The sequence below is a fragment of the Ovis canadensis genome, chromosome 5, assembly GCF_042477335.2.
Source record: "Ovis canadensis isolate MfBH-ARS-UI-01 breed Bighorn chromosome 5, ARS-UI_OviCan_v2, whole genome shotgun sequence".
NCBI classification, from domain to species: Eukaryota; Metazoa; Chordata; class Mammalia; order Artiodactyla; family Bovidae; genus Ovis; species Ovis canadensis.
The window spans coordinates 55,593,873-55,619,852 of NC_091249.1; the positions used below are offsets into that span (position 1 = coordinate 55,593,873).

The following is a 25,980-nucleotide window of genomic DNA, read 5'->3' on the forward strand; positions in this document are numbered from 1 at the left end:
TCCATGGGGTTGCAAAGAGTCAGACATGACAGCAACAAGCACACACATACCCTCTGCATATACGTTAAATAACCACAGTGACAATATGCAACCTTGTCTTACTTCTTTCCCAGTTTTGAACTAGTCATTGTTCCATGTCCATTTCCAGCTGTTGCTTCTTGTCCTGCATACAGATATCTCAGGAGACAGGTAAGGTGGTCTGGTACTCCCATCTTTTTAACAATTTTCCACAGTTCGTTGTGATCCACAGTCAAAGGCTTTAGCACAGTCAATGAAGCAGAAGTAGGCTTTTTTTCTGGAATTCTCTTGCTCTCCATGATCCAACAAATGTTGGCAATTTGATCTCTGGTTCCTCTGCCTTTTCTAAACCTAGCTTGTCTATCTGGAAGTTTTCAGTTCACAAACTGCTGAAGCCTAGCTTGAAGGATTTTGAGCATAATCTTGGTAGCATGTGAAATGATCAGAATTATACAGTAGTCTGAATGTTCTTTGGGATTGAAATGAAAACTGACCTTTTCCAGTCCTGTGGCCACTGCTGAGTCTTCCAAATTTGCTGGCATAATGAGTGAAGGTCTTTAAGAGCATCATCTTTTAGGATTTGGAATAGCTTAGCTGGAATTCCATCACTTCCACTAGCTTTGTTAGTAGTAATCCTTCCTACTAACAAGGGCTTCCCTGGTGGCTCAGTTGGTAAAGAATCTGCCTGCAATGCAGAAGACCAGAGTTTCATCCCTTGGAGAAGGGAATGGCAACCCACTCCAGGATTTTGCCTGGAGAATTCCATGGACAGAAGAGCCTGGCGGGCTACTCTTCATGGGGTTGCAAAGAATCAGACACAACTGAGCGACTAACTCAACACTAATGGTTCCTAAGGCCCACTTGACTTCACATTCCAAAACATCCAGCTCTAGGTGACTGACCATATCATCACAGTTATCTGGGCCATTAAGACCTTTTCTGTATAGTTCTTTTGTGTACTCTATAATTCAAATAGGGTAATCACATCTTTGGATGTTTGGTAGAAATCTTTTGTACCTGTGTCGGGTGCTATTTTTGCACAATGCTTTCTACACATTTTTTGTTTGTTTGTTTCTCTTGTGTAACTGAATTCTTTAGACTCTCTGTTTTGCATGATTCCAGTTTTCTTGAGATTTAGCAATGTAAGTTGTTTCAAATTGTTTATTTAAGTTTTAAAAAATATTTTCTCGTTTGTTGGTGTATTGATCAGTGTTCTCTAGAGAAACAGAATCAATAGGACGTGTGTCTGTGTGTGTCTGTGTGTGTCTGTGTGTGCATATACACATGTATGTATATATACCTGTGAAGGAGTTAGAGAGACAGACATTGACATTGACTGACAATAGACATTGATTGAAAGTAACTGGCTTCTGCAGTTCTGGAAGCTGGCAAGACTAAATTCTACATCAGGACAACAGGCTACAGATTCTCCTAAGAGCTGATGTTGCAACTCAAATCCTAAGGCCATCTTCAGGAGTAATTTCTTCTTCTGGGTATCTGAAGAAGCTGTTAAAATATTTGACTAATTTTAATTTTTTAATTGAATATAGCTAACTTACAATGTTGCATTAAGCTCATATGTACAGCAGAGTAAATCATTTATACATAAACATATCCACTCTTTTCTGTTCTTTTTTCACAGGTGAGTAATCTTCAATTACTAGAGAAGAGAATGGCAAACCACTTCAATATTCTTGCCTTGAAAACCCCATCAGTTCAGTTCAGTCATTAAGTCGAGTCTGACTCTTTGTGACCCCATGGACTGCAGCACACCAGGCCTCCCAGTCCATCACCAGCTCCCAGAGCCTACTCAAACTCATGTCCATTGAGTCAGTGATGCAATCCAACCACCTCATCCTCTGTCATCCCCTTTGTCATCTGCCTGCAATCTTTCCCAGCATCAGGGTCTTTTCAAATGAGTCAGTTATTCACATCAGGTGGCCAAAGTATTGGAGTTTCAGCTTCAACATCAGTCCTTCCAATGAATATTCAGGACTGATTTCCTTTAGGATGGACTGTTTGGGTCTCCTTGCAGTCCAAGGGATGCTCAAGAGTCTTCTCCAACACCACAGTTCAAAGCATCAGTTCTTCAGTGCTCAGCTTTCTTTATAGTCCAACTCTCACATTCATAGATGACTACTGGAAAAAGCAAAACTTTGACTAGATGGACCATTGTTGGCAAAGTAATGTCTCTGCTTTTTAATATGCCCTCCAGGTTGGTGATAACTTTTCTTCCAAGAAGCAAGCGTCTTTTAATTTCATGGCTGCAGTCACCATCTGAAGTGATTTTGGAGCCCCCCAAAATAAAAGTCTGACACTGTTTCTACTGTTTCCCCATCTATTTCCCATGAAGCGATGGGACCAGATGCCATGATCTTAGTTTTCTAAATGCTGAGTTTTAAGACAACTTTTTCACTCTCCCCTTTCACTTTCATCAAGAGGCTCTTTAGTTCTTCTTCGCTTTCTGCCATAAGGGTGGTATCATTTGTGTATCTGACATTATTGATATTTCTCCCAGCTATCTTGATTCTAGCTTGTGCTTCATTCAGCCCAGCATTTCTCTTGATGTACTCTGCATGTAAGTTAAATAAGCAGGGTGACAATATACAGCCTTGACGTACTCCTTTCCCTATTTGGAACCATTCTGTTGTTCCATGTTCAATTCTAACTGTTGCATCCTGACCTGCATACAGATTTCTCAAGAGGCTGCTCAACTGGTTTGGAATTCCTGTCTCTTTAAGAATTTTCCACAGCTGATTGTGAGCCACACAGTCTAAGGCGTTGGCATAGTCAATAAAGCAGAAATAGATGTTTTTCTGGAACTCTCTTGATTTTTCGATGATCCAATGGATATTGACAATTTGATCTCTGGTTCCTCTGTCTTTTCTAAATCCAGCTTGAACATCTGGAAGCTCACGGTTCACATACTGTTGACACCTGGCTTGGAGAATTTGGAGTATTACTTTACTATCGTGTGAGATGAGTGCAATTATGTGGTAGTTTGAACATTCTTTGGCATTGCCTTTCTTTGGGATTGGATTGAAAATGGACCTTTTCCAGTCCTGTGGCCACTGCTGAGTTTTCCAAATTTGCTGGCATATTGAGTGCAGCACTATCACAGCATCATCTTCCAGGATTTGAAATAGCTCAACTGGAATTCTAGCACTTCCACTAGCTTTGTTCGTAGGGATGTTTCCTAAGGCCCACCTGACTTCACATTCCAGGATGTCCGGCTGTAGGTGAGTGATCATACCATCGTGTTTATTTGGGTCATGAAGATCTTTTTTGTATAGTTCTTCTGTGTATTCTTGCCACCTCTTCTTAATATATTCTGCTTCTGTTAGGTCCATACCTTCTGTCCTTTAGTGTGCCTATCTTTGCACGAAATGTTCCCCTGGTATCTCTAATTTTCTTGAAGAGATCTCTAGTCTTTCCCATTCTATTGTTTTCCTGTGTTTCTTTGCATTGACCACTGAGGAAGGCTTTCTTATGTCACCTTGGTCTTCTTTGGAACTCTGCATCCAAATGGGTATATCTTTCCTTTTCTCCTTTGCCCTTCACTTCTCTTCTTTTCTCAGGTATTTGTAAGGCCTCCTCAGACAACCATTTTGCCTTTTTTGCATTTCTTTTTCTTTGGATGGTCTTTATCCCTGCCTCCTGTACAATGTCGTGAGCCTCTGTCCATAGTCCTTAAGGCACTCTGTCTATCAGATCTAATCCCTTGAATCTATGGGGTTCCCTTATGGCTCAGCTGGTAAAGAATCTGCTTGCAATGCAGGAGACCTGGGTTCAATCCCTGGGTTGAGAAGATTCCCTGGAGAAGGGAAAGGCTACCCACTCCAGTATTCTGGCCTGGAGAATTCCATGGGCTGCATAGTCCATAGGGTCCCAAAGAGTCAGACATGACTGAGAACCCCATGAACAGTATGAAAAAGCAGAAAGATAGGACACTGAAAGATGAGCTCCCCAGGTCAGTAGGTGCCCAATATGCTACTGGGGAAGAGTGGGGTAATAACTCCAGAAAGAATGAAGACCCGGAGCCAAAGCAAAAACAATACCCAGTTGTGGATGTGACTGGAGATGGAAGTAAAGTCCGATGCTATAAAGAGCAATATTGCATAGGAACCTGGAATGTTAGGTCCATGAATCATAGTAAATTGGAAGTGGTCAAACAGGAGATGGCAAGAATGAACATCAATATTTTAGGAACTGGTGAACTAAAATAGACTGGAATGGGTGAATTTAACTCAGATGACCATTATATCTACTACTGCGGGCAGGAATCCCTTAGAAGAAATGGAGTAGCCATCATAGTTAACAGAAGAGTCCAAAATGCAGTACTTGGATGCAAACTCAAAAACGACAGAATGAGCTCTGTTCGTTTCCAAGGCAAACCATTCAGTATCATGGCAATCCAAGTCTATGCCCCGACCAGTAAGTTTGATTAGGTCCCATCTGTTTATATTTTTTCCATTTCTGTTGCCTTGGGAGAGTGATCTAAGAAAACATTGGTATGATTTATGGCACAGAATGTTTTTCCTATGCTCTCCTCTAGTTTTCTAGTGTCATAGCTTTAGTTTAAATCTTTAAGCCATCATGAATTTGTTTTCATGCATGGTATGAGGGTGTGTCCTAATTTCAATGATTAACTTTCTCACCTTCACTTGCTGAAGAGATTTTTTTCTCATTTTATATTCTTGCCTTCTTTGTTGAAGATTAGTTGATCTTAAGTATGTGGGTTTATTTCTGGGGTCTCTGTTCTGTTCCATTAATATATATGTCTGCTTTTCTACCAATACCACAAGATTTTTGACTAGCACAAGTTTATAATATTTTCTGAAATGTGGGAAGGTTATGCCTCCTACTTTGGGATTTTCCCCCCTTGGGATTGATTTGGCAATTCTGGGTCTTTTATAATTTCATATAAAATTCTGGATTTTTTTATCTAGTTCAGTAAAAAAATATCATGAGTAATTGGATAGAAATCGTGTTATCTGTACATTGCTTTGGGTAGCATTGCCATTTAACAATATTATTTTTTTCTAATCCAAGAGTATCAGATATATTCCCATGTCTTTGAATTTGCTTTATTTTCTTTTTTAATGTTTTATAGTCCACAGCATATAAGATTTTTACGCATATCCTTTAGAAGAAATAGAGTACCCTCATAGTCAATAGAAGAGTCCAAAATGCAGTACTTGGTGCAATCTCAGTGGGTGCAGGCCCAGAAAACGAGAGAATGATCTCGTTTTATTTCCAAGCTAAGCCATTTAACATCACAGTAAACCAAGTATATGCCCAAAGAAGCTGAAGAAGCTAAAGTCAAACAGTTCTATGGAGACCTCCAAGACCTAACACCAAAAAAAGATGTCCTTTTCATCATAGGATGAAAAGTGAAAATGAAGTCGCTCAGTCATGCCCAACTCTTTGCAACCCCATAGACTGTGGCCTACCAGGCTCCTCTGTCCATGGGATTCTCCAGGCAAGAATACCGGAGTGGGTTGCCATTTCCTTCTCCAGGGGATCTTCCCAACCCAGGGATTGAACCCAGATCTCCCACATTGCAGGCAGACGCTTTAACCTCTGAACCACCAGGGAAGCTCTCATCATAGGATATTGGAAGGCAAAAGTAGGAAGTCAAGAGATACCTGGAATAACAGACAAATTTGGCCTTGAAGTACAAAATGAAGTAGGGCAAAGGCTAACAGAAGTTTGTCAAGAGAACACACTGGTCATAACAAACACCCTCTTCCAACAACACAAGAGATGAATCTACACATGTTCATCACCATAATCTAGTTCAGCACCATAATCAGATTGATTGTATTCTTTGAGCCAAAGATGGGGAGGCCCTATACAGTCAGCAAAAACAAGATGTGGAGCTGACTATGACTCAGATATATTACATTTACAGTTAAAGTCACTCAGTCATGTCTGACTCTTTGTGACCCCATGGACTATGCAGTCCATGGAATTCTCCAGGCCAGAAAACTGGAGTGAGCAGCCTTTCCCTTCTCCAGGGAATCTTCCCAACCCAGGGATCGAACCCAGGTCTCCCGCATTGCAGGCGGATTCTTTACCAGCTGAGCCATAAGGGAAGCCCAAGAATACTGGGGTGGGTAGCCTGTCCCTTCTCCAGGGGATCTTCCCAACCCAGGAATTGAACTGGGATCTCCTGCATTGCAGGGGGATTCTTTACCAACTGAGCTATCAGGGAAGCCAAAAATCTGACACTCGTGACTCACATAATGAGCTCCTTATTGCAAAATTCAGACTTAAATTGAAGAAAGTATGGAAAACCACTATGCCATTCAGGTATGGTCTAAATCAAATTCCTTACAATTGATTTTACAGTGGAGGTGACAAACAGAATCAAGGGATTAGATCTGATAGACAGTGTCTGAAGAACTATGGAGGGAGGCTTGTGACATTGTACAGAAGGCAGTGACCAAAACCATCCCAAAGAAAAAGAAATGCAAGAAGGAAAAATGGTTGTCTGAGGAGGCCTTACAAATAGCTGAGAAATGGAGAGAAGCAAAAGGCAAAAGAGAAAGGGAACTTATATCCAACTGAATGCAGAGTTCCAGTGAATAGCAAGGAGAGATAAGAAAGCCTTCTTATGGGAACAATGCAAAGAAATGGTGGCAAACAACTGAATGAGAGAGACTAGAGGTCACTTCAGGAAAATTACAGATACCAAGGGAACATTTCTTGCAAAGGTGGGCACAAAAAAGGACAGAAATTACAATGACCTAATAGAAACAGAAGTGATTAAGAAGAGGTGGCAATAATATACAGAAGAACTACACGAAAAGAGCTCTTAATGGCCTAGATAACTATGATGATGTGGTTACTCACCTAGAGCCAGATATCCTAGAGTATGAAGTCAGGTGGGCCTTAGGAAGCATTATTATGAACAAAGCTATTGGTGGTATTGGAATTCCTGTTGACCTATTTCAAATCCTAAAAGATGACACTGTTATAGTGCTCTATTCAATATATTAGCAAATTTGGATAACTCAGCAATGGCCACATGACTGGAAAATGTCAGATTTCATTCCAGTTCCAAAGAAGGGCAATGCCTAAGAATGTTCAAACTACCATACAATAGCACTGTTTTCATGTGCTAGTGAAGTAATGCTCAAAATCATTCAAGCTAGACTTCAACAGTATGTGAACTCAGAAGTTCCAGATGTACAAGCTGGATTTAGAAAAGGCAGAGGAACCAAAGATAAAATTGCCAACATCTGCTGGATCATAGGAAAAACAAGGGAATTCCTGAAAAAACATGTACTTCTGCTTCACTGACTATGGTAAAGCCTTTGACTATCTGTATGACAACAAACCGTGGAAAATTCTTAGAGATGGGAATACCAGACCACCTTACCTGCCTCCTGAGAAATCTGTATTCAAGTCAAGAAGAAACAGTTAGCACTGGACATGGAACAACAGATTAGTTCAAAACTGGGGAAGGAGTACCCTGACCCTGTGTATTTAACTTATATGCAGAGTACATCATGCAAAATGCCAGGCTGGTTGAATCACATGCTGAATTAAAATTGCCAGAAGAAATATCAGCAACCTCAGATATCATGATACCATCCTAATGGCAAAAATTGAAGAGAAACTAAAGAGCCTCTTGCTGAAAGTGTAAGAATACAGTGAAAAAGCTGGCTTAAAACTCAGTATTCAAAAAACTAAGATCACAGCATCCAGTCCCATCACTTCTTGACAAATAGATAGGAAAAATGGAAACAGTGACAGATTTTATTTTCTTGGGCTCTGAAATCACTACAGATGGTGACCACAGCCATGAAATTAAAAGATGGTTGGCTTCTTGGAAAAAAAGTTATGAGAAACATAGACAGCATAAAAAAGCAAAGACATCACTTTGCTGACAAAGGTGCATGTATTCAGAACTATGGTTTTTCCAGTAGTCATGTACAGATGTGAGAGTTGGACCATAAAAAGGATGAATGCTTAATCTGAAGACTGATGCTTTCAAATTGTAGTTCTGGAGAAGACTCTTGAGAGTCTCTTGGACAGCAAGGAGATAAAACCAGGAAATCCTAAAATAAAATCAACCTTGAATATTCATTGAAAGGACTGATTCTAAAGCTGACGCTCCAGTACTTTGGCCACCTGATGCAAAGAACTGACTCATTGGAAAAGACCCTGATGCTGGGAAAGACGCAGGAGGAGAAGGGGATGACAGAGCATGAAGTGGCCGGATGGCATCACCAACTTAATGGATCTGAGTCTGACCAAACTCCAGGAGATAGTGAAGGACAGGAAAGCCCACTGCCCATGAGATTTCAAGGAACTAGACACGACATAGCAACTAAACAACGATTCCTAGATATTTTATTTATTTGTTTTTTTGGTTGACTTTACTTGGTTATGTATGATTGCTGTTATGTTTTGTTGCATTTGGTTGGGTAATATATTGTTGAGAATTCTTGGACCTATATTCATCAAAGATATGGCCTTTAATTTTCTGTTTTGGTGGTATCTTTGGTTTTCATATTAGGGTAATGGTGCATTCATAGAATATCTTTGGGAGTGGTCCCTTCTCTCCAAGAGTTTGAAAGTGTTTAAGGATGATTAGTATAATCTCTTCCTTGTATATTTGTTAGAATTCACCTGTGAAGTCATCTGGTCTTGGACTATTTTGTGGGGAGTTTTTTTGTTTTTCTTTCTTGTATTTTAAATTACAGATTCTATTTCATGTCTAGTGATTGTTCTATTTAAATTATTTATTTCTTCTTGATTCAATTTGGTGGGCTCTATGTTTCTCAGACTGTCATCCATTTCTTCTAGGTTTTCAAAAATTTGTTGTCATATAATTGCTCATAGTATCTTCTTTTCTTATTTCTGAGATATCAGTTGAGATTTCTCCTTTTTCAAGTTTTATTTTTTGAGATTCTTTTTCCTTCGTGGTGAACCTGGCCAGAGTTTTGTCAATTTTGTTAACCCTTACAAATAATCAGCTCTTGTGTATTTATGTCCTATTGTTTTTTCTTTTAATATCTATTTATTTCCTCCCTGATCTTTGTTATTTCCTTCCTTTAGATGACATTGAGTTTTGTTTGTTCTTTTTCTTCTTTTTTAAAAATATAAATTTATTTGTTTTAATTGGAGGTTAATTACTTTACAATATTGTATTGGTTTTGCCATACATCAACATGAACCCACCACAGGTATACACGTGTTCCCCATCCTGAACCCCTTCTCTCATCCCTCCCCGTACCATCCCTCTGGGTCGTCCCAGTGCACCAGCCCCAAGCATCCAATATCATGCATCGAACCTGGACTGGCGATTCATTTCATATATGATATTATACATGTTTCAATGCCATTCTCCCGAATCATCCCACCCTCTTATCGAATTATTTTCAGTGGTCTGTTTGGTTTCTCCTGGTTTTTGGCTCTGTGTTTGAGGACAGCCCTTATCGCTATGAACTGCCAAGAAATGGTCTTGCTGCGTCCTATAGATTTCATATGGTTGTGCTTCATTTTCTTTTGCCTCAAGGTATCTGTTGCTGCTGCTTCTGCTGCTGCTGCTAAGTCACTTCAGTCGTGTCCGACTCTTAGCGACCCCATGGACTGCAGCCTACCAGACTCCTCCATCCATGGGATTTTCCAGGCAAGAGTATTGGAGAGGGTTGCCATTGCCTTCTCCATAAGGTATCTGTTAATTTCTTTTAATTTTTCCCTTTTAATGTTTTCATCGAGCCATTTTGGTAGCATGTTATTTAGCTCCATGTAATTATTTTTTCCTCATTTTTTTCCCCTTGGTAAATTTCTGGTTTCAAGCTGTTGTGGTCAGAAAAGATGCTTGAAATCGTTTCTACACTATTAATTTATTCTACATGAATGGATTAATTTGTTTGGTTGTGCTGGGCCTTCATTGCTATGCAGGCTTCTCTAGTTGCAGCGTGCAGGGGCTACTCTTCCTCGTAGTGCTCAGGCTTCTCACTGTAGTGGCTTTTCTTGTTGTGCAGCATGGGATCTAGGGCACATGGGCTTCAGGAGCTGTGGTGCATGGGCTCAGTAATTGTGGTTTCCATGCTGTAGACCACAGGCTCAATATTTGTGGCTCACAGGCTTAATTGCTCCGCAGCATGTAGGATCTTCCCAGATCAGGGATCAAAGCCATGTCTCCTGCATTGGCAGCTGGATTCTTTACCACTGAATCACCAGGGAAGCCTCTACTATTTTTCTTAAATAAGAGTTTTTGCCATCTATTTAACTCATCCTATGAGTCGGACACGACTGAGCGACTGAACTGAACTGAACTGAACTGAACTGATGCTTCATTAAAAACAGATCAGGACACTTTAAGACTGAAAAATCATTTTGTAATGATGCTCTAGGAAACTAAATCATTAAGTAGATCAGTGGCTCCTACCCACTGTCACATGAGAGAATCAACAGAAGAAGGTCTTCCACTCAGATTCCTGAGGCTCACATAGTATATTCTAATTCTGCTGGTCTGAGATGGACACAGAACTGAGCTTTATAGATATTATTAATAAAGGCAATAAGTAATTCTAAAGCAGATGATCAAAGAACTACTCTGTAAACAGTGATGTGGATTGAAGACTTTGCATTTCCATAGGATTTAGAGATACTACATTCCTGTTTGGTGGAACAAAACAACACTGGAAACTTTATAATGCTCATTAATTTAACAAGTGAATGATTTTGAGCACCACCTGTGTGCTTGACAATATTCTTCATTCTACAGGTGCAGATATTGACCTTTCTCTCATGAAACAACAAGAAACTTGGCAAATATTATGGTACACGAGGCTATCAAGTATGAATGGTGTAGAGGGCTGATGAGCAAAATATCTTTTCCCTCATCAGTGTATCATCTACGACAATTTAACAGAAATTCCAAGATGGAGAAAGGAGGATATCAAACATTTTTTTTCTTCCAGATGAAGTCAGGTTGAGGGAAGCAGCTCTTAAAAACTGGTTGACTTTTTCAGGAATTATACAATATAATTCTTACAGGGATTATATTTTAATTTAAAAAAAAAACACGTCTTTGCATGTGCACCACTAAGATTGTTTGCAGCTAAAAGGAAAACTCTGCTCTCTATCTGGTGGACTGAAACCTCCCCATCAACTTTTTTAGTGAACATATAACTTCTTTGTTTCTGAGACTGTATGCAAGAGGGTTCAGCAGAGGGGTAAGGACAGTCCCAAAGAGAAAGAGACCCTGGTTCAACTTTGGAGTCTTGGCAGAACCAGGCCTCATGTAGATGCACATACCTGGACCAAAATAGAGACCCACCACACAGAGATGAGAGGAGCAAGTGGCCAGAGTCTTGTTCCTGACTTCTGGGGAGTTCATTCGGAGTACAGAAAGGAAGATGAGAACGTAGGAGGACAAGATGAGAGATAAGGGCAGCAGCAGGACTAGGATGCTGGTCACCACTATAGCCTTCTCATAGGCTGAGATGTCCTCACAAACAATCCTAAGAACAGCCATGACTTCACAGAAGAAGTGAGGAATCTCTCTGGGGCTACAGATGTGAAAATGTAAGGTGAAAGCAGTGTGGCCAAAGGAAGTAAGGGCACCTCCAGCCCAAGACATGGCAGCCATCTGCCAGCACATCCTAGGACTCATGATGACAGGGTACCGCAGGGGATTGCAGATAGCCACATAGCGATCAAAACACATGACAGTTATAAGGATGCATTCTCCAATGGCTACTGTCAGTGAGAAAAATATTTGAGTCCCACAAGCCAAGAATGAGATGCTTTGCCATCCAGAGAAGAAATTGGCCACCATCTTGGGTATGATGCTAGAGGTCAAAGTCAAATCCATTAAAGAGAGCTGACCGAGCAGGAAGTACATGGGGGTATGGAGCCGGGAATCCAACCAAATGAGGAGGACCAGCAGAGTGTTGCCAATGAAGGCAGCCATGTAGATGAGGAGAACAATGGAAACCAAAGCTGTGATGTATCTAAATTCAGGGAAGAATCCCAGGAGGATGAAATTTGTGGGTTCTGTCTCATTCCCTCCCCACATGGCTCTCTGCAATGACAACACAAAGGGAGGAGATTTATTTTTTAAAAAAAGTCAGTGCTGAAACAGTTTTTTAAAGTTTGTTTAAAATAATTTATAACAAAAATGATTAGCATAAAAGTGTTTATCCATGATCATCTGTATCAATTCTTAACTTTTTTTTTTCGGTAACCCTGAACCACGATCTAATGTACTTTAGAAACCAGAGTGTAAGTTTTTAAATGTGACTCGTAATCATTAACGTTTGAAATATATTTTCTTATATTAAGAACAATTTTTGATCATTACGGTTTTTTCTTTAGAATGATAATGTTTGTTATTGGGTTGAGAAATCACAATCACCACCTGCACATTTTCAGTTTTTTGCTGTTTTTAGAAAATGATGATATTTCCATTTTTATCTTTTCAATGATTTTCTTAGCAATATTTTTGAGGAATAATTTACATTTATTTCCAGGTCATATAGTCTTTATTTGCTCATGAAAAATAGTATTAACTTAATTTATATAAGAATTTTTAAAAATTTTTAATGCTCCCGTTTAATCAAAGCTTCTGGCTTTGGGCATTATAAACATACAATTAACTGGTCATTAGGTGTTTTGTGGTATGTACATTTAAGGTTATTTTAAGCTTTTAATCTAATCAACCCTTCTTTATACTCTGGCAAATAAATGCATTATGTCTACATGGTTTCGATACAATAAATTCATACCAAGTATCAATAAGGGAAAAAGGTATTTCTACATGAACTTGCAGGGTTCCTGATATTGTAAAATTCATATTACCTAAAACTTTAGTTATAGTATTTATGTGCATGATCAGCACAGAGAAATTTTAGGGCTCCTTTCTCTCAGGCTTAGGAACTTTTTCTTTTAAAACTCTCTGAGCTGTATACAATCCTTCTCCTTGATACCTGTATAACCCTTTAAGTTCCTAGACATACTCCTGCTGGGGTTACAAGAGGACTTGTACTCATGTCTACTGAGACTCATAGGGCTTAGTTACAAAAACCTGACCAAACAGTATAAGGATGGGAGAATTGTAAACAAGTTGTACTCATGAAAATAGTTTTTAAAATTCTAAAAGAGATCAAAGTGACTCTAACAGTGTATTAAAGCCTCATAATTGTCCAAATTTAATGTAAGCACAATTAACATTAGAATGTTTATAAAGTAAGAATGGATGTGTCTAAGCATTTGAACAGATTAAAGAAAAAGGTATACACATTAGAACAAAAACTTGCTAAAATTAATTACTAAATACTGATTTAAAAGCCATCCTATTAATAACTAGTAGTAGAATAAGGTATTCTAATATCCTATTCTATTACTTTCCTGCAAATTTGTTAATGGAATTACTGAAAATACTATCTGTAAGGAGCTTCCCTGGTGGCTCAGATGGTAAAGTGTCTCCCTGCAATGCGGGAGACCAGGGTTTGATCCCTGAGATGGCAAGATCTCCTGGAGAAGGAAATGGCAACCCACTCCAGTACTCTTGCCTGGAGAATCCCACGGACGGAGGAGCCTGGTACACTATACAGTCCGTGGGGTCGCAAAGAGTCGGACACGACTGAGCGACTTCACTTTCACTTTTCACTGTCTCTAAGGGGCTTCTCAGGTGGCTCAGTGGTAAAAAAGCTACCAGCCAATGCTGGAGACACAGGAGATGCCAGTTCGATCACTGGCTAGGAAAGATCCCCTAGAGGAGGAAGTGGCAACTCGCTCCTATATTCTTGCCTGGAAGATTCCATGGACAGAGGAGCTTGTTGGACTATGGTCCATGGGGTCACAAAGAGTCTGACACGACTGAGTGAGCACACACACACACACACACACACACACATCATCATCATCATCATCATCTCTAAACTGTTAAGCTAGTTCTTTCTTCACAGGTGTGCATTGTATATGTGTCAACATTAACAACAAGATCCAGGTTTCCTTTACTTTTTGCAATAAGTCTTTTTGCAGAGAGTCTTTCCCCCTCTAACACAACATTCCCTTCTCAGAAACAGTGAACTCAAACATTAGGTCATTGTATGCAACTCAATGGACATGAGTTTGAGCAAGCTTCGGGAGACGGTGAAGGACAGGGAAGCTGGGTATGCTACAGTCCATGGGGTCACAAAGAGTCTGACACAGCTGAGCAACTGAACAATACATTTCTAATCTTGTGCAATTTGACCTAAACTCCTTGCTTCCATCTAGATATTGATTTAAATTTGTTCATCAAAAATAATGATAAGTTTTTAATGCAGGAATTCTGATAACAAAAATGGTCTAAGTCTGTTCTCCCATTGATCAATCGTTAAAAGGCTTCATTTCTTATGAAGAACTAGCTGAACTCTGTGGGTTGGCACTGCCAGATTGAGACATCTATCTTTACATATCCACCTTTTATTTGAGCATACCATGTTGATCACCTTCAAACCAAGAAATCAGTTAATCAGGGCCTTTCTCCTGGGTGAGTGTCTTGATGAGTTAGCCTGATTTTAGATGTGGACAGTTTAAGATTTAAAAAAATAAATTTAATAATAAAAATGGTCAACATTTATCTTATTCTCTCCTGCCTTAAAGGAAGCCTTCGTGCAGTCAGGGCATTGTTTGTGGTTCATCTAGAGTCATCAGATGGTGAGAAACTGAGATTTCAGACTGGCCAGATCCTTGAAAATTTTCTGACTTTGTAAATAAGAAAGCAGGATTCTGTGATGCAAGTGCTTGTTACACATCATCCCATTTCTAGCACAGGTGTTGCTTTCCTATTTGGCTAGGTTCAATTATAAACTCACTCCAAATTCCATTCATCACAGTCTGAATTTAAACCTATATTTCCTCGTTGTTGCGGTTACATGTGTTAATATGTATCTTACCCTTTAAGTCATAAAATTTGTGATGGAAGGAACTGTATTTGCTAAGTTCCACCTTTTCTCTCTAGATCTGACATGTTGCCTTCCATGGAAATAAGTTAGATACACTATCAATTCAAGATTGGAATACAGGTCTTAGAACTCTGGATTTAATTCCTGTATCAAAAAAGAAGCTTACAGGACAAAAACCATCTTTCTACCTAACAGCATTATTTTGTTTTGCTTTTATGATCCTTCATTGACTTCAGAGCATTTTGTAGCATTTTATCTGGTTGGACTGTATGGGAAGAGGTTCATCATTTCTATGTCCACTTGAGAAATAATATCCATAAATGACTAAAGGACACATAATTTTGCTAGTCATATAGTTAAATAACACTTTCTTACTCCTTAATAATTACCTGCTTAACAAGATTGAACCCTACAAATATTATTTACAAATAACTGTAGAATTAACATTAGGAATGGATTTTTCACAATCAGAAAAAATTGGATTGTTTCTCTATCAAGATGCTTACCTTGAATTTGTGCTCAGTCATAAGATCTTACAAAGTGTAAAATATTAAAAATTCCTTTGGCCCAGTGACTCTGATTATACCATTTAAAAAGAAAAGTAAACTATTCAGTAGGAAAAGATAGGTAATTGAGTATATCTTGATAAGCTGTCTCTCCTCAGCGTAAGTTGTAAGCAGGACTGGAAGCTCCCTAATTCCTCACTGGCCTGGGATTTAGCGTAGAGTGGCCACTCTGAGCATTGCTGCTTCCTGACTCAGCCCCACCAACTGCTCATTAAGGGCTGAGGTGCCCAGGTGTAGTGGCTTAGAGGAATCTTCTCTCCAGGATATAATTAGTGTTTTTTTAAACTATCCACTAGCTACATACTCTGAATTTTTTGTTTGTTTTCCTGTCAACACCACCATCATTTCCTCTAAGTTCCAACTTGTACTTTTCTTTTACTTTTAATCATTAATTTCATACAACCATTAAGAAGTTATTGATTTCTCATTTTTAACAATTCGTATTTTCTCCTTCATTTCTATTCATAGGACCCTCACTATAGACCTATTTCCCTTGTGTAGAATATCACTTTTTCTTGTCTTCTTAGCTAAATTCTCCCTTTTCTTCAAGGTCAGATTTAAGTTTTGTCTCTGCATCAAAATCTACCTTTATTTCCACAGTGAATATCAGCATATTTTCATTAGTTAATTACAGTTCTCTCTCTCTCCCTTGGCTTATCATACCTACGTCACACTGTTAATGATTTTTTCCAACTCTCTTACAATTAACAGTGAGAATAAAGCTATGGAAGCCTAGGATTTTGCCTCAGTCCTCATTATGTTCCCTCCTTTTTTGTCCCTCTTTTTCATAAATTATCTTATTCTTAGTAGGCACTGACTTAACACTATTAATTAAATTTATATTTCATTTCATCAACAAAAGCTGTACTATATGCTGAGAACTAAAATGGAAAAATAATAAATGCAGTAAGATCTGATCAAGTGGGGAAATTGATTTATGAAAAAAAAGAGAGATTATGATATGACCAATCAGTACCATAACAAAATTATGTAGAAATTGCTATGGTTCCATAAGTGAGGGAGGATTAAGTTGTCTAGATAGATAATTGGTAGATGATTAAAGGGTGGTTTCATGTGTATAATAACATCTGAATTGAATTTTAAAGAATAAGTAGGAATGAATGAAAGTAGAAATGAGGAAAATTTAAGCATGGGAAGCTGGTTCAGAGCAGATGGACTAACATGGTTTTAATGGAAAAACGTAATCATCCATAATTTTGATGGATATAGAAGCTATAGGAATGGACAGGGAATGATGACGGAATATAGAAAGAGGCTCAAATGTATACTCAGCTTAGGGGAAGTGAGTATGATCTGGGCACTAAATTATTGTATGCCCCGACCAAGGGGAGAAGCTTCTATGATTAACAGGTATTATGAAATAAAAGACAGGTATTAGAATAATCAACATACTTAAGTGGCTACATAATTGAAGATAGACACAGCAAGGGCCTTGAAGAATTTAAGGAAATGTGGAAACATCTTGTGTTTGGAGAATTCTGTGCCTTTTCATACTCTCCTCTGCTCTTCTTTTCCTCACACTCAACTTTGTTGCTGCTGTCCACAATTGCTTTTGACCCCCAATCAATTATTTTGGCCGCAGTTTCATCCACCTCAGTATAATATCATATAAGAAATGAATCACCTGTCTAGGTTCGATGCAGCATACAGGATGCTTAGGGCTGGTGCACTGGGATGACCCAGAGAGATGGTATGGGGAGGGAGGTGGGAGGGGGGGTTCAGGATTGGGAACATGTGTACACCCGTGGCGGATTCATGTTGATGTATAGCAAAACCAATACAGTATTGTAAAGTAAAATAAAGTAAAATAAAAAAAATTATTTTGGCTGTTAGAATTTATCAGGAAGAGTTTTGGGGTATTTTCCTTCTAAATATGAATTCAAATAGGTTCTTGACCCAAAACAAAATTAAATTGGTTCATCAAACTACACACTTTTAATAGACCAATAACACTTTAAAATAAACTTTTATTTTCTGAAAATTTCTTGATTTACAGAGAAGTTGTAAAGATAACACAGAGAGTTCTCATAAATTCCTCACCATGTTTTCATCTTTCTTGACATTTTATTGCTGTTCAGTTGCTAAACTGTATCCTACTCTTTGTGACCCCATGGACTGCAGCACACCAAGCTTCTCTATCCTTCAATATCTCTGAGTTTGCTCAAACTCATGTCATTGAATTGATGATGCCATCCAACCATTTCGTGCTTTGTCACCCCCTTTTCCTCCTGCCTCAATCTTTCCGAGCATCAGGGTTTTTTCTCAGTGAGTCAGCTCTTCGCATTAGGTAGCCAAAGTATTGGAGTTTCAGCTTCAGCATCAGTCCTTCTAATGAGTATTCAGGGTTGATTTTCTTTAAGACTGACTGGTTTGATATCCTTGCTGTCCAAGATACTCTCAAGAGTCTTCTCCAACACCACAATACAAAAGCATCAGTTCTTTGGTACTCAGCCTTCTTTATGGTCCAATTCACACATCTTTACATGATTATTGGAAAAACCATAGCTTTGACTAGATGGCCCTTTGTAGGCGAAATGTCTTTTTAATATGCTGCCTAGGTTTTTCCTTCCAAGGAATATGAGTCTTTTAAGTTCATGGCTGCAGTCACCATCTGCAATGATTTTGGAGCCCAAGAAAATAAAAGTCTGTCACTGTTTCCATTGTTTCCCCATCTATTTGCCATGAAGTGATGGGACCAGATGCCGTGATCTTCATTTTTGAATGTTGAGTTTTAAGCCATCTTTTTCACTCTCCTCTTTCACTTTCATCAAGAGGCTCTTTAGTTCTTCTTCACTTTCTGCCATAAGGGTGGTGTCATCTGCATATCTGAGGTTATTGATATATCCCCCAGCAATCTTGATTCCAGCTTGTGCTTCATCCAGCCCAGCGTTTTGCATGATGTACTCTGCAAGTTTATCCAAAGCTTCTGGTCTGGGCATTATATTTTAAGGACAAACTAACCATTAGGACTGTGTTTTATGTTATTTTCACTTATGGTTTTTTAAGCTTTTAATCTAACTGACCCTTCTATTCAGGTAATAAATTCATTGTATGTATATGATTTATAGAAAATTCATATCAAGTAACAATAAGGGAAAAAGTTTTTTCCTACATGACCTTATAGGAACTTCCACTCTTGCAAAATTCATATTACCTTAATGATTAGTTATAGTAGTTAATGTGTCTGATAGGTACAGGTGAAATTAGGATTTCTTTCCCTCAGGCTTACCAATTTTTACTTCTTAAATATTCATAGCTCTACGTAATCTTTCTCCTTGATACTTGTATAGTCCTTTACACTCCTACACATACTCTGACTGAGTGCACGAAAGGGCATGCACCCATCTCCTGTGAGACTCCTAAGACTTCATTACAACAACCTGACCAAAATAGTACAAGAATGGGAAAATTATAAGAAAGTTGTACTCATTAAAATAGTTTCAAAAATCCTAAAAAATGCAAATTATCTCTAATGGTGTATTAAAAGCTCATAATTATTTAAATTTAACATAAGAAACTACTAAACATTACAATGTTTATGAAAAACAGATGTTTATTAAAGAAAAAGTATTGCATTAGTTACAAAAACCTGATCAAATTTATCACTAAGTCATGATTTTACATCCACCCTAAGTTATGACCAACCCAGATAACATATTAAAAAGCAAAGACATTACTTTGCCAACAAAGGTCCATCTTGCCAGGAGCCAGCATGAGGTACTCCACCCATGGCAAAGGTCATGAGGAAGGAGGCTTCGGCATATGCAAAGGCAGGATCGAGCCTCAGGAGACCCCCTGTTCCTGAGCAACTACCCCCAAAACCAGAGTGCCTACTTTACTGTTTTATGCTCTCACCTACACCTCTGACTTTACGGGGGGCTCTCCCCCATCACCATTTCTCTCGGAGAAGGAGTTAACTCACAGCTTCAGTTAATAAAAATTCCTGGGCATGACAAGAGTGTTTCAACTCACAAACTCCTCTGAAGGTTCTCTAGCCTGCCTGAGCAGGTTCATCCAGCCACATGTGATTGTTTACAGCCTCCCAACCATGAGAGGCACGAGATGTTTTAAACTTTCTATATACAGACTCTTTTGAAAAGTTAGAAAATTATTAGTATAGTATAGTGGGTTAATTAGGAATTATATTGGTGAAGGGTTTTTCATTTGTTGTGCCAATAATTACTGCTAATTCCCTGCCCTGGGTGTGGCAAGGGTGTCTCAGGTCAAACCTCTCTGCTGGCAAACTAGCTTGTGTGACAGGATTATCCATACTCCTGCCACTAAGCACATGATTGTTTACTACCTCTCAACCATAAATAGCACAGAGAGTTTGGAGTATTTTGAAAATCTTAATTAGCATAGGGCTTTTCTCATTGTTGAGTCAATGATTGCCGCCAGGCCTCCATATCCTTAGGCACCTGGGAATATATTAATGTATTTGGAATATAGAAAAGGAAATACAGTAGTTTTTGATGTTGGCAATATAGACGTTTTGAGTTAATGAATTTTCTCTTTTGTTATAGATCACTGTACTTTGTTATAAATCACTGTGTTCTTGCTATGCAAAAATGTAACTTTATCACTATCTTAAGACTAACTAGATCTTAAAGGGAACATTGGTGAAGGGTTTTCATTTGTTGGGCTGATGTTTGCTGCTAAATCTCCATATTCTCTGCCCTTATAATGAATATAACTAGCACATAGGAGAAATAAGTATTAACCTTTAAGATTAATCATGTTAACCTTAAGTTAAATAAATTCCTTTTTTAGTTGTAACCCACTACACCCTCACCCTATAGGAATGCAACTTTATCTGCTACCTTCAAAGGGTGGCACCTGGTTTAAGAAAAAACACCCTTGGAAAATATAAGTTTTTTAGTTATCAGAAAGAAAGGACCATAAAATGTCAGCAGGCCTCATGGCCAGAAGATGATGTAAAACCCATAAGACCTTTGTATACATTTATATGAAGCACCTGACTTTGACAAGGGTCAGGTCTGCTGACCCCCGCGTGACTCTGTATTCATCCCTATGTATAGCAAAAAGTATATAAGCAAACCTGAAAAATAAAGAAATGGGATAAGTTTCTGGAAAGACTGATTCCCCCATGTCGTTCTTTCCCCCTCTGGCTGAATTCCCATCTGGTACGTGGGTACTCACCAAGCCTGCTAATTTTTTTTTTTCAAGCCTGCTAATTTTGCCTGGGCTTCTAAGATCGGACCAGGGAGGCCTCAGTGCCTCCTCTCCTTCAGGAGAATGGAAAGACGCCTGTGGCCTACATAGGTGATGATTGGTATTCCACGTAAACCAAGTTATTCAGCCTCCTTTTCTCCACTAATTTTCCTATCCGTTTCTAATCTCTCTATATATCTGTAATTAAATAAGTTTTTTCCTAGGACACCTACTCTGTCTCCCCTTCGAATTACCCTGGATCCACCGGGGCTGGACCCTGGCACCGTCTAGTCAAGGCTATGGTTTTTCCAGTGGTCATGTCTGGATGTGAGAGCTGGACTGTGAAGAAAACTGAGCACCAAAGAATTGATGCTTTTGAACTGTGGTGTTGGAGAAGACTCTTGAGAGTCCCTTGGACTGCAAGGAGATCCAACAAGTCCATTCTAAAGAAGATCAGTCCTGGATGTTCTTTGGAAGGACTGATACTAAAGCTGAAACTCTAGTACTTTGGCCACCCCATGTGAAGAGTTGACTCATTGGAAAAGACTCTGATGCTGGGAGGGATTGGGGGCAGGAGAAGGGGATGACAGAGGATGAGATGGCTGGATGGCGTCAGCAACTCGATAAACATGAGTTTGGGTGAACTCCAGGAGTTGGTGATGGACAGGGAGGCCTGGCGTGCTGCAATTCATGGGGTCGCAAAGAGTCGGACATGACTGAGCGACTGAACTGAACTGAACTACAAATTAGTAGTAGAATAAGATTGCCTTCTGGTGATCTGCAACATTCATTTGTTAATTGCATTATTGAAAATATCATTTCTAAATTGTTAAGCTAGTCCTCTCTGCATGTGTGTGTATGTGAGTTTGTATGTATGTGTGTAGGTGTGTCAGCATTAACAGTAAGATCCAAATCTCCCTTGTTTCTTACAGGAAGATGGAAAAGAGTCTTTTCCCCTTCCACAGAAACAGTGACAAAGTGAAAGTGTTAGTTGCTCAGTCATGTCTGACTCTTTGAGACCCAATGAAGTGTAGCCCACCAGGCTCCTCTGTCCATGGAATTCTCCAGGCGAGAATACTGGAATGGGTACCATTTCCTTCTCCAGAGGATCTTCCAGACCCAAGCATCAAACCCAGGTCTTCTGCATTGCAGGTGGTTTCTTTACCATCTGAGCCACCAGAAAAGCCTCTCCACAGAAACAGTGAGTGTAAGTACTGGAACATCATTTACTTTTCTAATCTTGTACAATTTGATCTCAGGTCTTTGCTCCCATCCTGTTAATTAATTCAGATTTGTTTGACAAAAATATTGATCAGGCTTTAATGCAGAAACTCTGATAACAAAAATGTCTAAGTCTGTCCTTCCACAGTTCAGCCTATAAAAGCCTTCTTTTTTTTCTTTCTTTCTTTCTTTTTTTTTCTTTCTTTCTTTTTTTGGTCATACTGTAAGGCATATAGGATCCTTAGTTCCCTAACCAGGGATCAAATCCATGACTCTTGCATTGGAAGTACAAAGTTTTAATTAATGGACCACGAGGGAAGTCCCTAAAAGTCTTTATTTCTTATGAATAAATGGCAGACCTCTATGGGTTTGCACTGCCAGAAATAGGCATATATCTTTACATATCCAACTTTTATTTGAGTATTCTATATTGATCACATTCAAAGCAAGAGATCAAAACTAATCAGTGCCTGTTTCATGTCACAGGGTGCTTGATTGACTAGGCAAGTTAGGCTGATTTTAAAGGTGGGAAAACTTAATTTTAAAAAAAATTGTGACAAAATTGGTCACCATTTATCTTATTCTCTCTTGCCTTAAATGGAGCCTTGGTGCAGTCGGGATGTTGCTTGTGTCTCATCTAGAGTCATCAGATGATGAGTAACTGAGATTTCAGACTGTCCAGACCTTTGAAAATTCTATAACTTTCTGGATAAAAAAAGAAGGGTTCTGTGATTTAACTGCTACATTATATATCCTCCCATTTTAATTTTAAGTGAGGCTTTCTTAGATAGTTCAACAATTGTAAACTGTTGCTCCAAATTCTATTCATCACAGACTAAATTTAAGCCTGTTTGGCCAATATCGCTGATGAACATAGATGCAAAAATCCTTAACAAAACTCTAGCAAACAGAATCCAACAACATATTGAAAAGATGATACATCATGACCAATGGGCTTTATCCCAGGGATGCAAGGATTCTTTAATATCCACAAATCAATCAATGTGATACACCACATTAACACAATTGAAAGATAAAAACCATATGATTATCTCAATAGATGCAGACAAAGCCTTTGACAAAATTCAACATCCATTTACGATTTTGAAAAAAAAAAAAACTCCAGAAAGCAGGCATAGAAGGAACATATCTCAACATAATAAAAACCATATATGTTAAACCCACAGCAAACATTATCCTCAATGGTGAAAAATTGAAAGCATTTCCCCTAAAGTCAGGAACAAGACAAGGGTGACCGCTCTCACCACTACTATTCAACATAGTTCTGAAAGTTTTAGCCACAGCAGTCAGAGAAGAAAAAGAAATAAAAGGAATCTAGATTGGAAAAGAAGTAAAACTCTCACTGTTTGCAGATGACATGATCCTCTACATAGAAAACCATAAAGATTCCATCAGAAAATTACTAGAGCTAATCAATGAATATAGTAAATTTGCAGGATATAAAATTAACACACAGAAATCCCTTGCATTCCTAAGCACTAACAATGAGAAAACAAAAAGAGAAATTAAGGAAACAATTCCATTCACCATTACAATCAGAAGAATAAAATACTTAGAAACAAATCTACCTAAAGAAACAAAAGATCTATATATAGAAAACTATAAAACACTGATGAAAGAGATCAAAGATGACACAAACAGATGGAGAAATATACCATGTTCATGGATCAGAGGAATTAATATAGTGAAAATGAGTATACTACCCAAAGCAATCTACAGATTCAATGCAATTCCTATTAAGCTACCAACGGTATTTTTCAGAAAACTAGAACAAATAACTTCACAATTTGTATGGAAACACAAAAAACCTCTAATAGCCAAAGCAATCTTGAGAAAGAAGAATGGAACTGGAGGAATCAACCTGCCTGACTTCAGAATATACTGCAAAGCTACAGTCATCAAGACAGTATGCTACTGGCACAAAGACAAAAATATAAATCAATGGAACAAAATAGAAAGCCCAGGGATAAATCCATGCACCTATGGACACCTTATCTTCAACAAAGGAGGCAAGAATATACAATGGAGAAAAGACAATCTCTTTAACGAGTGGTGCTGGGAAAACTAGTCAACCACTTGTAAAAGAATGAAACTAGATCACTTTCTAACACCATACACAAAAATAAACTCAAAATGGATTAAAGATCTAAATGTAAGACCAGAAACTATAAAACTCCTAGAGGAAAACATAGGCAAAACACTCTCTGACATAAATCACAGCAGGATCCTCTATGACCCACCTCCCAGAGTAATGGAAATAAAAGCAAAAATAAACAACTGGGGCCTAATTAAACTTAAAAGCTTTTGCAAAACGAAGGAAACTATAAGTAAGGTGAAAAGACAGCCTTCAGAATGGGAGAAAATAATATCAAACGAAGCAACTGACAAAGAATTCATCTCAAAAATATACAAGCAGCTCCTGCAGCTCCATTCCAGAAAAATAAACGACCCAATCAAAAAATGGGCCAAAGAACTAAATAGACATTTCTCCAAAGAAGACATACAGATGGTAACAAACACATGAAAATATGCTCAACATCACTCATTATCAGAGAAATGCAAATCAAAACCACAATGAGGTACCATATCATGCCAGTCAGAATGGCTTCTATCAAAAAGTCTACAAACAATAAATGCTTGAGAGGGTGTGGAGAAAAAGGAACCCTTTTAAACTGTTGGTGGGAATGCAAACTAGTACAGCCACTATGGAGAACAGTGTGGAGATTCCTTTAAAAGTTCAAAATAGAACTGCCATATGACCCAGAAATCCCACCGCTGGGCATATAGACTGAGGAAGCCAGAATTGAAAGAGACACATGTACCCCAATGTTCATCGCAGCACTGTTTACAATAGCCAGGACATGGAAGCAATCTAGATGTCCATCAGCAGATGAGTGGATATAAAGATGTGATACATATACACAATGGAATATTACTCAGCTATTAAAAAGAATGCATTTGAATCAGTTCTTTTGAGGTGGTTGAAACTTGAGCCTATTATACAGAGTGAAGTAAGTTGGAAAGAAAAACACCAATACAGTACACTAATGCATATATATGGAATTTAGAAAGATGGTAACAATGACCCTATATGTGAGACAGCAAAAGAGACACAGATGTAAAGAACAGACTTTTGGACTCTGGGAGAAGGCGAAAGTGGGGTGACTTGAGAGAATAGCATTGAAATATATATATTATCATATGTGAAACAGGTTGCCAATCCAAGTTCGATGCATGAGACAGGGTGCTCAGGGCTGGTGCACTGGAATGACCCTGAGGGATGGGATGGGGAGGGAGGTGGGAAGGGGGTTCAGGATGGGGAACACATGTGCACCCATGGCTGATTCATTTCAATGTATGGCAAAAACCACTATAATATTATAAGTAATTAGCCTCCAATTAAAATAAATAAATTATTTTTTAATAAAAAAATAAATTTAAGCCTGTTTCATCACTGTGGTTATATGTGTTAACATGTATCTTATCCTTTAAATCATAAAACCTTGACAAACTGTTTGCTGAATTCTGCCTTTTCTCTCTAGAGCTAACACATTGCCTGCCACGAAAATAAGTTAAATAAACAATCAGCTCAAAGCTGAAATTCAGGCCTTAGAACTCTGAATTCAGTGCCTTTATCAAATGAGATACTTGGAGAACAAAAACCATTTCTCTACATAATGGCAATATTTTGTTTGCCTTATGGTCCCTTTTTGCCTTCAAAGCACTTTTCAGCATTTTATCTGATTGGGATATATGAGAAGAAATTCAGCATTGTTACATCCACCTAAGAAATGATATCCAGAAAGTACACATATCTGGTCACATAGTTACATAACACTTTTCTACTCCTGAATAATTATCTGCTTAACAAGATTGAGCCTCACAAATACTAATGATGAATAACTATAAAATTAGCATTTAGGAATGGATTTTCACAATCTGGAGAATGTATATTGTTTCTTTATCAAGATGCTTACCTTGAATTTGTGCTCAGTTACAATTTCTTAGAAAGAGCAAAATATATAAAATTCCTTCTGCCC

The 25,980-nt window shown here is 38.4% G+C and overlaps 1 protein-coding gene across 1 annotated transcript; it reads right to left on the reverse strand.

The window, feature by feature from the left end:
* Nucleotides 1-11,125: 11,125 nt before the first annotated feature.
* Nucleotides 11,126-12,064, reverse strand: LOC138441816 (olfactory receptor 2M5-like). The gene has a single exon (XM_069592876.1). It carries the CDS (start codon nt 12,062-12,064, stop codon nt 11,126-11,128), a length of 939 nt encoding a protein of 312 aa, XP_069448977.1.
* Between the last annotated feature and the right edge of the window lie 13,916 nt (nt 12,065-25,980).

Coding starts and splice junctions, on each gene's coding strand:
- LOC138441816 (XM_069592876.1), bottom strand. CDS start 12,064: ATGTGGGGAGGGAATGAGACAGAACCCACAAATTTCATCCTCCTGGGA.